Here is a 13,836-nt window from a genome sequence, read left to right on the forward strand (position 1 = left end):
TGTGGACTCCCCCAACTGCATGCTCTGGCAGGTTGTGTTTGCCTGGCTGTGTAGATGTGCAGAGCGGTTGGATGTGCACTGTCTCAGAGGGACTCTCAACTTCTTGAGTTAGTCATGGTTAGCCCTCTACAGATAGCATCACTGATGGCCAGAAGAGCTTGAGAAATCGCCCTTATTTACCCAGTAGTAAATATGGGAGCTGGGATTGGCTCTGGCTCCCAGTTTTTGTTTCTCTATTCTGGTGGCTCCTTGAATATACAGCTGGCCAGGGAGGGATACTGGGGCAAAAAAGTGCCTCCTCTGGATTCACAGTCCCTTTACTGTGTATTCACTTGATCTTCTTTCATGCATAGCTCGAGTCCTTTTATTTTATTTAGTTTTTGGCCTCACTGGGTCTTTGTTGAGGCACTTGGGGTTATTTGCTCTGAGGCAGGTGGGATCTTATTAATAGTTCCCTGACCAGGGATTGAACCTGAGTTCTCTGCGTTAGAAGGCAGATTCTTAACCACTGGACCACCAGGGAAGTCCCCTTGAGTTCTTTATTTTAAATCTCACCCCTTCTCATTCCTTGGACTTTCCAGAACAGAGCTGCCTCTAGTTCCTAACCTAGCTTGATGGGAAATCAGGGAATGCCTTGTATGGTCTTTGGGATCAACCTCGGAAGCTAGAGTGTCTGGGGCTGAGAAGGAGAGAGTGAGCCAGCTGAGGCTTTTGTCCTTAGCCCCCAAGAACAATAGAAAGATAGGAAACTATGGTGAGATTTTGGAACCTGTTGAGAGGTGGCAGCCAGAATCGGGGTTGTGGGGGGCAGTGCTGGTAGTGGGGATCTGAGCACCAAATCCATGTGAAGCAAGAACTAGCTGAAGAAACCAGTGGTCATGAAAGTAACGGTGGTGTTATGAAGATTAAGTGTATAATATTTATAAAGTGTTTAGAACTTGCAATAAATGCTTCTACTTGTTATATGGAATAAATAAACACAGTAGCCTTTGGAGATGCATATCAGGATTTGAAGCATGTGAATGGTGGCTTCATACCCTTAGGGTTCACCACTCCTGTCATTTGGAAGTAAAGAAAAAGATGACATCAAACAACTCTTCACAAAAGGAAGATGGTATGTATTTAGCCTTCCCCACAAAAAAGTAAAAGTCTGAATTTTCTTTCATTATGAATATGATACCCATCTTGAAATTTTTTAAAAAAGCTGTGAGGGATAACACATGGGTCATTTGGAAGGGATGGTTAGCATGTTACCATCCATCATGTCAAGTCAGATGGCTGATTTTCCTCTCTGGAGCAGAATTTGGAATGGAAAATTTCCACCAACTCTTATCCTAAATGCAAACATTTCTAAAGCAGAAAAAAAGTAGGTCAGTTGACCTACTTTCTTCCTAAGTTCTTGCTTAAGCTGTTCTAACTAAGAAATAAAGGAACCTTTTTCCTTCTTTTTTTAAAAAAATATTGTGCACTGGCTATAGGGTCTCAAAAAAAGATCACAAAGGAGAGTGGAATTATTTTTTGCTTTAGGAAAGCATCTATTGTAATGGTGTTCTCAAGATTTTAACTCTTTCCTTTCTACTAGTTCCATGTTTCTGATTTCAGGCTCTTTGTGTCTTGTCTACCTAACACTTTTTCATTTTTGATGTTTTGCTGAGATTGTTTTGTGATGCACAGGTGTGGGTAACTAAAGTGTGTGGAAAGGGACAGACGTTGAGGATCTAGATAGCTTGGATTCGATAGAACTGATTTTTTAAAATTTTCTATGGGGATTTAATAAAAGCACAGAGTAACAATATACTGTGATTTCTGTTGTTATTGATTTCATATACTTCTGATGGTCTCATATGTCTGGTGGTTGGAAGAGATTCTTCCTAATTTGCTGACACTGGGAAGTTTCTATCACCGGTTAGACCCAGGAAACTGCTTTTAGCTTTCTTGCTCCAGAACCTGTAGTCTAGTTTCCCATGGATGCCCAGCCCCAAGCTTGTCCCAGCCCTGGGATGAAGGGCTCCAGCTCATGCCAGAACCTTTTCATGGCCTTACATTTTTATGATGACAGGCATGAGATGGAAGCCTTGGGGTGGGAGGCATAGCTGCTGTCTTCCAATCACTGATGTCTTCCAGGTCAGGGGCCTCAAGAAATGGAACACTTATGAAAATCACAGGGTGCTAACTTTGATTCAGTCTGACCATTTTTTTTAGCAGTTAGTTGTCCTGAGATGGAATAAACTACGTCCAGGAGCCATGAACACACCTACTGCTGAAATGTGTAAACAGAGGCCAGACTTCAGTCAAGACAGTGAAGGCATGGCTTGTCCAGTCTGATGGGATTAGATCAGATCACATGACTTTTCTCCCCTACCTTCCCACCATGAGCTCTTCTCTCTCTGCTTATCTAGAAACAAATCTGGCGGCTTTGACATTTGCTAGAGAATGAAGTCTGGTTGCTACAGTAGTTGAGAAGCTTTCTGGAAATGACTTTTATAATACTTATGCTTAAGTATTAAAAGTCTGTCATACTCAAATTACCTTGTTTAGTAATTAAGTTCTTTATAGAGTCACATGTCAGAGCCATCTGCCTGAGTGTGTGCATGCTCAGTTGCTCTGAAGTTTTGCGACACTATGGACTACAGCCTGCCAGGTTCCTCTGTCCATGGGATTCTCCAGGCAAGAATACTGGAATGGGTTGCCATTCCCTTCTCCAAGGGATCTTCCCAACCCAGGGATCAAACCCAAGTCTCCTGTGTCTCCTGCATTGGCAGACAAATTCTTTACTACTGAACCATCAGGGAAGCCCCATTTGCCTACAGCTTCCATTTAAAATAGATATGATGCTTTTATGTGTTGAGATCACACTCCTCCTCATCAGCCCCAGGAGTGCATAATGCAGGAGGGTGTCACCTGCTTTAGGTTGCAGCGTCCTAGAAACACTTTCTGCAGCAGATCAGTGTGGCTAGCGTGGCTTGCAATTAAAGTGTGTTTCTTCCTGCAGTCATCACGAATAGACTGTCTGCTCCCCATGCAGAGCTCACAGTGCTACCGAAGTTTGTACAGCCACATTTCAAGCTTATTTAAACGTACAATGAAAATGCAGTGCACTTTTCTATAATTTCTCTGATCTCATGAAGTTATCACCAACCTCTTTTACCCCTCTAGGTAGTAGGGAAAAAATAAATCCATTTTTTTCATCCATTCCATTTAGTGTCATTCTTTTCAATGCGGTCGTCTTTAAATAACTTGGTCCTTTTGGGGAGAATAGGCTTTAGGATTGCGGTTGTCTTACCCCACTCCCTGCTTCTCTCCAAAAGGGCATCTGAGTGTCAGAGTCTTCTCTGCACTTGTGGGGAGATGGTCAGGGGCAGGACTGCCATGTGGTCATCTAGATTTTGCATGAGGATGTGCAACTGAGGGTATGCGAGAGGCCAAGATCTGGGTCCCTGATCTGCTTCCGGGTCCTGTCCCCTGCTTGGGGCCGTGTCTATCTGGAGGTGCTCAGAGGTACCACTTGGATCAGTGGCATCCTTGGGCAGGTGTTGCCTGATCTGGTACCATTCCTCAGGTTTACACTGGTCTATATTCATGGGGTTTGGTTGGTTTGCCTCATGTGTGGGGTCACAGCGGCTTTTATGTTTTAACTGGTAATTTAGTGAAAATTTCTTTTGTGCTTTGTGTCTGGTAAACATCAAGCATCCAGTATTTCATTTATCCTTGCACAAGTCTGTGCTGTGCTGCACTTAGTCGCTAAGTCATGTCTGACTGTTTGCGACCCCATGGACTGTAGCCTGCCAGGCTCCTCTGTCCATGGGGATTCTGCAGGCAAGAACACTGGAGTGGGTTGCCACGCCCTCCTCCAGGGGATCTTCCCAACCCAGGGATTGAACCCAGGTCTCCTGCGTTACGGGAGGATTCTTTACCAGCTGAGCTACCAGGGAAGCCTGCACAATTCTCTGGAAGAGGTAATAACAGTACTTGTTAGAGTTTGAGGTTGTTGAATTGTCTTGGCTGGGGCACTAGGGAGCAGGCTCCTGTGTAAGGTATTTAAATCATTTGTTCATTATTAACGTTAAGCTTCTGTTTTATGTGAGACACTGTGCTAAGCACAGGGCATATGGTGGTGAGCAAAACTGATAATTTCCTTCCCCTTGTGGCACTTATATTCACTTGCAATTGATAGAAAGCTATCAAACCGATATAGTCAAAAGAGATTAGTCCAGTTTCAGGCTTTGCTTGATTCAGGGAGCTTGTTTTCAGCGGCTGGCCTCTCTCCATCTCTCAGCTCTGTTGCTTTCCATGTTGTTTTTATTCTCAAAGCATCAGCCTGAGGTAGCGTGCCTGCACTTGTTTTCCTAGTTTCAAATCTAGCTGAAGAGGGGACATGTTTTTCTCTCAAATAATTTGTAGTATTAGTCCCAATATTCTGCCTTGTTGACTCTGGTGTGGTCACATGCCCACTTCTGAGCCAGTCATCATGGCCAAATGGTTGAGCTCTCTGATTGGCTAGGTTTGAGTCACATGACCACTCCCGGAGTAGGGACGAGTCCATCCCATTGCAACTGGATAGACTGAGTGGGAAGGTGTGGCTCCCCAAAAGCAGCTCACCATTCCCTTGCCAGAAGAAGCACAGATGGTCCTGAGTGGGCAAGACCAATGGAGGGCCACCATATTGAGGAAAGTAACTGTCCCAGTGAGACTCACAATCCAGTCAATGAGACTGGCATGAATCAAATAATGAATTTTTACTTCCAGTTGAGGTTAGTGCTATGCAAGATCCTTGTGTAGCCAGTTTCAGAAGTCATTTTGCTGGGTGGTTGCAACCCTGTCATGAATAGCAGCATCCGTAATTTGAACATGGCATGTCAGCTTGGAACAGGCAGGCAGTCATGGCATGGAATGGTGCCCCTTGTGCATAATATATCTGCAATCAAGAAGCTTGTCCAGTGAAACCCTTGTCTCAGCACTTAGCTGTGGCTAAATTTCATTTGGAGTTATAAAAAATGAAGGCATTGGAACTCATTCATCACAATCTCTGTGGCTTCAGGATGCTCTGAGAAACTGTTGAGAAGGAAGAGCTTAATAATTCCAATCCCCTTAATGTTATCGTCTGGAAAGTGTGGCAATAAGAAAGGAAAGTCACAGAAGTGAATGAGAAATAGCTGAGTGGTAATGGAGGTGTTGTTGGCTGGCCAGTGAGGCATAGCTTTGGTGAAAGCTTTAAGAAATATGCATGTCAGATAAATTGAGACCCATAAAAAGTAAAATGTCTTGTCTGGCCTGCCTGCCTTTCTTCCTTTTTGGGGAGAAGCCCTAACAGAGAAATAAAAGGAGCTCATTTGGTTACTCAGGTTCGATTTGAGCTAATGATTTCAGGGACCAGTATGGAAGTGGTGGAGGGGATGGGAACTGAATCCTGGGTCCGCTTTAGGATTTGCTAATGTGTGGATTTATGGGTCCGTGAGAGCAGAGTGTCTTTTGCAAGTGTGCTTAAAGTGCCTCTCCTTTCCCGGGGCTGCTCTCAGTTAGTACAGATGGAGCAAATATTTTGATAGTGAGCACTGAGTTTTGGTGGTGTTTGAGAGGAATCCAGGGAGATGATTAGGGGAGGCGTCAGGAAGAATGCTCGGGGATTTGGGCCCGAGGTACAGTAATAGACCTGAGTGGGGAGCAGCAGCTGCCCCACCTCACGGGAGCATTGGCTGCAAACTCCCACCCGTGCTGTTGATGTGTAGGTGCCAGGAGCCTGAGAGTCATCCTGGACTCCTTTGCTGTGGGGATGTACATGTTCCCTGCTGCCTTCCCCACCTTCTCACCCTCACCTGCTGCAACCATGGGAAGCAGGGCTGCTGTCCTGAAGGGCCTCTGTCCCCTGACCTCGGCCCTGTCTTTTCTGGGCAGAGGCTACACAGGGGGCGTTGCAGTAAGTCAGATTGCCTCTGACCCCCAGAGAAGCCTTGGGTACCTGTGGGACTTGTGGGTCAGGTCAGGTCCGACACCCTGTTCGCCTTAGTTCCCATCGAGGGCCTCCACCTGTATGCTGGGCTTCTGCCTCAGCTTCCAGATTACAGCTCTGCTTCTTTGTGCCACTGACCCTGGTGAAAAGCAAGGCATAAAGTCATTGGAGGCCCCTGCATAGCCTTCTTCTCACCCATGTATCCCTTTTCCTTTCCTCAGATATGATCCCTATTCTGAGTATTTTGTCCATCATTTCTTTGCTTCATATATTGTTTATATATTGATCTCCAAACATGAGTGTTTAGCTTTGTGAGTTTTTCGGTTTAATATAAATGGAACTACACTGTATTTATTTTTCAGTTATTAGATTGTTTTATACTTCATTGAAAAATAATTTTTTTTTCCTCATTGTGTCTTCCCACTTTGTTGTTTGGAGGTTATACCACTCTCAATGCCTGTCTTTTAGTGGTTAATTCAGATGATTTCACATGCATGCTTTGTTAATATATATCTTTAACCTCTTCCTAAACAAATTCTAATCATCCTACTCTCAAATGACATTATCCAGTAATTTAATTCTATCTTTTTTAAACCCTCATATTTTTAAACCCATGATTATTGTTACTTTGTAAGTCAATATATTTTAAAAATTGACTTAAAGTAGCCATGCTCATCATTTCTTCTAGCATCTCAGATTCTCTATCTAGGATTATATTTCTTCTAAATGAGATATATTCTCTAACATTTTCTTAGTAGTCAGACTCTCAAATTTTTTTGTAGATATCTTTACACTTCCTTTCACCTTGAAAGAGTTTCATTAAACACCATTATTTTTTTTCTCAGCACACTGAAAATACTACTAACCCGTTGTCCTCTGGCTTCTGTTATTGCAACTGAAAAGTCAGCCACCAATTTGTTTTTTCTTTGTAGGTAATCTGCCTTTTCTCTCTGGTTGACAAACTCAGACACTGAGTAGTTTTGTGCCATTTCACTATTATGTGCTGATTAATTCTCAGCGTTCATTCTTTTTTTTTTATAATTTTGACTTCTTTTTAAAAGTTTATTTATTTATTTCTGTCTGTGCTGGGGCTTCATTTCTTCGCGTGGGCTTTCTCTTGTAGCCTGTGGGGATGTTTTCCAGGTGTGGGGCTCGGGCTTCTCTAGGGCTCTTGGCTTCAGTAGTTGTGGCGCTCTGGCTTTAGAGCAATCAACATTCGCTCTTGAGATATTCCCACCTCTTCAATCTCCTCTCTGTTTAGGGGTGTTCAGGTTATTCATGTATTAGACCTTTCATCCCATTCTCCATGTCTCTTAACCTCCTGAGAGGTAGATTAAGTTTATGTCACACTGTATAGATGTCCCACGGATGTGCCATTCCTGGTCTTCACTGTGAGGTTTCTCTCACTTACCTCTCCTTCTCCTCTTTCACCTCATCGCCACTCCCCTCTGCTCGCTTCTACCCAGTCTTCAAGGCGCACTTCCCACACTCTTCACTGCCTCTGTAAACCTTGCCCTGACTTCCAGAGGTCTCATAACCTCCTCCTTCTTGTGTGTTTCACAGTACTTACTGTCTCTGCATGAGATAACATGGTGTAGAGCAAAGAGCACTGGACGTGGAGTCCGAGGCCCTAAGTTCAAATTCTGACTCTACCACTTAATAGCTCTGTGACCTTGGGTAAGTCACTTGTCTTGCTGAACTTCAGTGTCCTCAGCTATGAACTGACGATGGTAGGGTTGTTAGGAGACTAAATGCGGTGAGGGCCACTGAGTCCCCAAGGTACTGCCCAGTGCTGGCTTCAATATCAGGCTTATCATATGACCCTTGGCCCTCTGCCTCACAATGGAAATTGTTCCTGGCTGACTAGTGGCTGGGGAGCTGGATACCAAGGTTGCAACTGTGGAAATGTAGCTGTGAAGCAACCCTTACATGAGAAAGCCCTCACTGAGTTGAAACCCCTGGCTTGTATGTCTCTAATCCGTACCCTTCAACCGATTTTCCACTCTTGAACATTCTCGTGTCCTTCCTCTGTTTATGGAAGATCAGTAGCTCCCCACTGCCCTCAGAATGAAGTCCATAATCCTTTTAATGGTGTCAAGAGTGCTTTGGGGCCTGACCCCTTCCAACCTCTACACGTCTTTCCACTGCCCAGCTCCTACTTCAGCTCTCCCTCCAGCCACAAAGAATCATGCGCTCATTCCTTTTGCAAACTGCCCCCTTGTCCTTGCCCCTCTGTCATAACCTTTCTGTTCTCAGTCTAACTGGCACTTCCATCCCTGGGCTCAGAGCTGGGTGGGTTACCTCTCTGAGCCCATATTCTGTGGTCTTTATCACTACCAATTACACTGAGCTCCTCTCATGCCACATCCCCCCGCCACACCCCATAAAAAATTCTGCTCATCTTGATTTCAGTCCAGAATCAAAGATTCTGAAAGGCAGGAATTGTTTCTCATTCAGTGGTGACTCTCAGATGCCCAGCATGGGGCCTGGCTCCTAGAAAGTGGTTGATAAATGTTTATTAGAGGAAAGAAAAGGGAAGAAAGGAAAAGTAAGTGTTTTGGGAAATTACAGGAAAAACTACATTTCCTGTTGTCTGAGGGTGAAAACTGGCTCAGATAGAATCCGTAGCTGTATTCTCCAACCTCAGATATGCAGATGACACTACCCTTATGGCAGAAAGTGAAGAAGAAGTAAAGAGCCTCTTGATGAAAGTGAAAGAGGAGAGTGAAAAAGTTGGCTTAAAGCTCAACATTCAGAAAACTAAGATCATGGCATCCAATCCCATTACTTTATGCCGAATAGATGGGGAAACAGTGGAAACAGTGGCTGACTTTATTTTTGGGGGCTCCAAAATCACTGCAGATGTTGATTGCAGCCATGAAATTAAAAGACACTTACTCTTTGGAAGGAAAGTTATGACCAATCTAGACAGCATATTAAAAAGCAGAGACATTACTTTGCCAACAAAGGTCCGTCTAGTCAAGGCTATGGTTTTTCCAATGGTCATGTATGGATGTGAGAGTTGGACTGTGAAGAAAGCTGAGTGCCAAAGAATTGATGCTTTTGAACTGTGGTGTTGGAGAAGACTCTTGAGAGTCCCTTGGACTGCAAGGAAATCCAACCAGTCCATCCTAAAGGAGATCAGTCCTGGGTGTTCATTGGAAGGACTGATGTTGAGGCTGAAACTGCAATACTTTGGCCACCTCATGTGAAGAGTTGACTCATTGGAAAAGACTTTGATGCTGGGAAAGATTGAAGGCAGGAAAAGAAAGGGATGACAGGATGAGATGGTTGGATGGCCTCATCGACTCGAAGGACATGGGTTTGGGTGGATTCCGGGAGTTGGTGATGGACAAGGAGGCCTGGTGTGCTGTGGTTCATGGGGTCACAAAGAGTCAGACACGACTGAGCAACTGAACTGAACTGATTCTCCAATAATTGTCAACAACCCTGGAGCATTATCTGGTAAGGCTGTATCCCTCAGCAGAAGATCTTGGTTATTCTCAGAGTTAGAAAGTTTCTGTGGTCCTGATGGTGAGCTCACTCCCTAGCCAGAAGTGGGGAGGTATGCCCCTCCATTTCCTCAGGTTATAAAGTGTATCAAAGGAGATGGGATGGGATGTGATATGATTAATGCTGATTCCCAGTACAGTTAGCTTAAGGGTGATCTGGGAGAGAGAGATGGAGAGCAGAGTAATGGAGCAGGAAAGTAACTGCTTCTTCCCCTAAGCAACCTTCACATCCCCCAGTTCAGTTCAGTTCAGTTGCTCAGTCATGTCTGACTCTCTGCGACCCCATGAATCACAGCACACCAGGCCTGCCTGTCCATTACCAACTCCCGGAGTTCACTCAAACTCATGTCCATAGAGTCGCTGATGCCATCCCACCATCTCATTCTCTGTCGTCCCCTTCTCCTCCTGCCCCCAACCTTTCCCAGCATCAAAGTCTTTTCCAGTGAGTCAACCCATCGCATGAGGTGGCCAAAGTATTGGAGTTTCAGCTTTAGCATCAGTCCTTCCAATGAACACCAAGGATTGATCTCCTTTAAAATGGACCAGTTGGATCTCCCTGCAGTACAAGGGACTCTCAAGAGTCTTCTCCAGCACCACAGTTCAAAAGCATCAATTCTTCGGCGATCAGCTTTCTTCACAGTCCAACTCTCAACATCCATACATGACCACGGGAAAAACCAGAGCCTTGACTAGACGGACCTTTGCTTGCAAAGTAATGTCTCTGCTTTTTAATATATTATCTAGGTTGGTCATAACTTTCCTTCCAAGGAGTAAGTGTCTTTTAATTTCATGGCTGAAATCAGCATCTGCAGTGATTTTGGAGCCCAAGAAAATAAAGTCTGACACTGTTTCCACTGTTTCCCCATCTATTTCCCATGAAGTGGTGGGACCAGATGCCATGATCTTCGTTTTCTGAATGTTGAGCTTCAAGCCAACCTTTTCACTCTCCTCTTTCACTTTCATCAAAAGGCTTTTGAGCTCCTCTTCACTCTCTGCCATAAGGGTGGTGTCATCTGCATATCTGAGGTTACTGATATTTCTCCCGGCAATCTTGATTCCAGCTGGTGCTTCTTCCAGCCCAGCGTTCCTCATGATGTACTCTGCATATAAGTTAAATAAGCAGGGTGACAATATACAACCTTGACGTACTCCTTTTCCTATTTGGAACCAGTCTGTTGTTCCATGTACAGTTCTGACTGTTGCTTCCTGACCTGCATACAGGTTTCTCAAGAGGCAGGTCAGGTGGTCTGGTATTCCCATCTCCTTCAGAATTTTCCACAGTTTATTGTGATCGACACAGTCAAAGGCTTCACATCCCCGAGCCACCAACTAATTCTTTTGAGGGTTGGTTTTCTGTAAAACTGTCTTTGCCATCCTGAACTATGAGGCTATATTACCTTTGGCCTTGGGACAGATTATGATTTTGAGTCCTAGGAAGGCATCGAAGAGGTATTAAAGAGTTCACTGATGCTTATTACTTGAGCTACCTGGTGAGTCCCCCATATAGAATAGCCCAGGCTGGGGCCCAGGGACCCAAGTGGTCCCCTTCAGAGAAAGTCAGCCTCAGCAGCCTCTCTGAGAGGACTGGGTGTGTGGGGTGTGAGTAGCACAGCCCAGTAGTACTATGGTCATTGCTGTTATCAGCATGAGGTAACATCCAACAGTAGCACATATGTCATGTACTCAGTGTATCGGGTACCGGTTAGTTACATGGAATTGGGTAGTCATTACTTCTCAGGCACATTCACACGTGTGATAAGCACATTCATACATTACTGTGATGAAGTCTCAAACAATCTTAAGACATAGGTGCTATAATCACCACTTAATAGACGAGGACACTGAACTGGTTTTCAGAGGGGCTTAAGTGACCTGCCCGAGGCCGCCTATTGATCAAGTCCCTGAGCTGAGATTTCAGTTCATGTGCATATTCACTGCTCTAAAGTAAACAAGACCCCTCCCCCCAGCATCTCTGGCACTTGGAATATGAAGATAAGGTTGCTTTGTCTGTTCAGGTCATCCAAAAGCAGAAGTCCAAGAACTTTATTGGAGGAAATGCTTTTGAAGGATGAAGGGAAGAGGGAATGGGACAGGTGGGGAGAGTCTTAAGAACATGGTGCAGGTTTGACACCTGTGAACGGGCAGAGGGAAGGAAGGATGGATGATTGAGAGGAAGAGCCTGACATGGGAGTGCAGCTCAGAGTTACACCTTGATCAGGCTGAGGGGAAGCCCCCGAGAAAACACTGCTCAGTAGAGGAGTCCCACATAGGAGACTGTCATCCCCCATGTAGGGTCATCAGGAGGAGAAGGGGACGACGACAGAGGATGAGATGGTTGGATGGCATCACTGACTCAATGGACATGAGTTTGAGAAAACTCTGGGAGATGGTGAAGGACAGGGAAGCCTGGCGTGCTGCAATCCATGGAGTTGCAAAAGTCGGACATGACTTACCGACTGAACAGCATCAACATAGGATAGGCATGGTGGCTCTGGTACCCCTGGACTCAGTTATAATACCCTTTGCCCTGAATCAGGCATGTGGTACCTCCTGGGCATGGTGGATCCTGAAGGGACAACAGCTGCAGATGCTGCTCCTTGAAGCAGGGTCTCTCTGGAAAGAGAGCTGAGCAGAACTCATGGCTGCCAGTCTCCATCCTTGAGCTGTTTCCAGCTGGTTCACTAATATATTGTAGAGTCTGGGCAGAAGGTCATGAAAGCCCAAAGGTGAGCTGTCCCAACACTTCCTGGGATAAAATGATTTCCTGACGGGTCAGGCAGAATGTGCAATGAATACAGAGAAGTCAATGGGGCTAGTTTGGGCTTCCCTTGTGGCTCAGCTGGTAAAGAATCTGCCTGCAATGTAGGAGACATGGGTTCAATCCCTGTATTGGGAGGATCCCCTGGAGAAGGGAAAGGCTATCCACTCCAGTATTGTGGCCTGGAGAATTCCATGGACTGTATCGTCCATGGGGTCGCAAAGAGTCAGACATGACTGAGAAATTTTCACTTTCACTTTCAGTGGGGGCTGGTTTAGGGGAGAACGAATTGAAGGGCAGAAATGTAAGCTTAGTCCTTTTGGCTCAGTCAGTCAGTCAGTCAGTTCAGTTGCTCAGTCGTGTCCGACTCTCTGCGACCCCATGAATCACGCCAGGCCTCCCTGTCCATCACCAACTCCAGGAGTTCACTCAAACTCATGTCCATCGAGTCGGTGATGCCATCCAGCCATCTCATTCTCTGTTGTCCCCGTCTCCTCCCGCCCCCAATCCCCCCTCAGCATCAGTCTTTTCCAGTGAGTCAACTCTTCGCATGAGGTGGCCAAAGTATTGGAGTTTCAACTCTAGCATCAGTCCTTCCAATGAACACCCAGGACTGATCTGAGGCACCTTTTTCCAGTTCAACCACCTTGAAGGATGTTTTCTAACCCACACAACGGTAGAGTATAGGCAACCGGCAGCCTGTGATTCCTGGGAGAGAAGAGAAATCGTTCAGTGAGGGTTCCAGATCAGCCGGGAGAAAGCAGGCATTCGGAGCCTGGTGTCCACTGTTCTTGAGTCAGGCTTTGCCAGATGGAGGTCAGTGGAAAGATCTTCCAGGGTTTTAGATGGCAGAGAGGAGGAGAAGGGGATGACAGAGGATGAGATGGTTGGATGGCATCACCGACATGGGTGATGGATATGGGTTTGGGTGAACTCCGGGAGTTGGTGATAGACAGGGAGGCCAGGCATGCTGCGGTTCATGGGGTCGCAAAGAGTCGGAGACGACTGAGCAACTGAACTGAACTGAACTTAGACGTGGCATTGTCATTTTGGTGTTACTGGTCACTTTTGCTTATTAAAAAATCAAGTCACATCAAGTGTATCCACCCATTTTAACTCTCCTCTCCACTGCCAGTCGACACTGGGCTTCAGCTTGAGGTACTTCGAGTTGGGACAGAGGTGATGTCTTCTGGTTCTTCTTCATAGGCCTTGGCTCCGTCTCCGTCTCCCTTTACTGACCCCTCCACCCCAGTCACCTTTGGGATCTAGGTCCTGTGGTATTGGGGCACGGAGGTGGCTGAGGGACACTGGTGAATCTTTTGACAAATCCTTGGGATGCCCTTTTGGTTCGTCTTCTTTTGGCTGTCGCTGCTTCTCCAGCTGAACCCACCAAGGCCGTTGGGGGCATCTACCTTCCTGCATGGATGTGTGTGTCATCCTCTGGGTGCCCTGTGTTGGGAGTGCTTCCCACCCACTTCTCTCCCTCTCTTCATGGTTTTCTTATCCCGCCTGATTGGGATGGGTGTTGTTGGCTCGACTGCCTCCTGGTAAGTCCTTGGCCCCAGGAGGAAAGAGGTGGCCCCCATTTGTGTTCTTGGCTATCTTTACAGGGGACCTGT

At 45.8% G+C, this 13,836-nt stretch overlaps 1 protein-coding gene across 5 annotated transcripts in view; it reads left to right on the plus strand.

The window, feature by feature from the left end:
- The window catches only part of SH2D4B (SH2 domain containing 4B), an 84,325-nt gene that overhangs the window by 65,317 nt on the left and 5,172 nt on the right, over positions 1-13,836 (plus strand). Inside the window, exon 8 of one of the 5 annotated variants that reach the window (XM_088842468.1) lies at positions 10,943-10,949. The exons of the other annotated variants lie outside the window; for them this stretch is intronic. Coding sequence (XP_088698594.1) covers positions 10,943-10,949 — 7 coding nt within the window. The remainder of the gene's footprint in view (positions 1-10,942; positions 10,950-13,836) is intronic. 5 annotated transcript variants of the gene reach the window in all.

The sequence above is a fragment of the Moschus berezovskii genome, chromosome 12 (genome assembly GCF_049115385.1).
Source record: "Moschus berezovskii isolate FMDL1 chromosome 12, NW_MosBer_1.0, whole genome shotgun sequence".
In the NCBI taxonomy this organism is placed as follows: Eukaryota; Metazoa; Chordata; class Mammalia; order Artiodactyla; family Moschidae; genus Moschus; species Moschus berezovskii.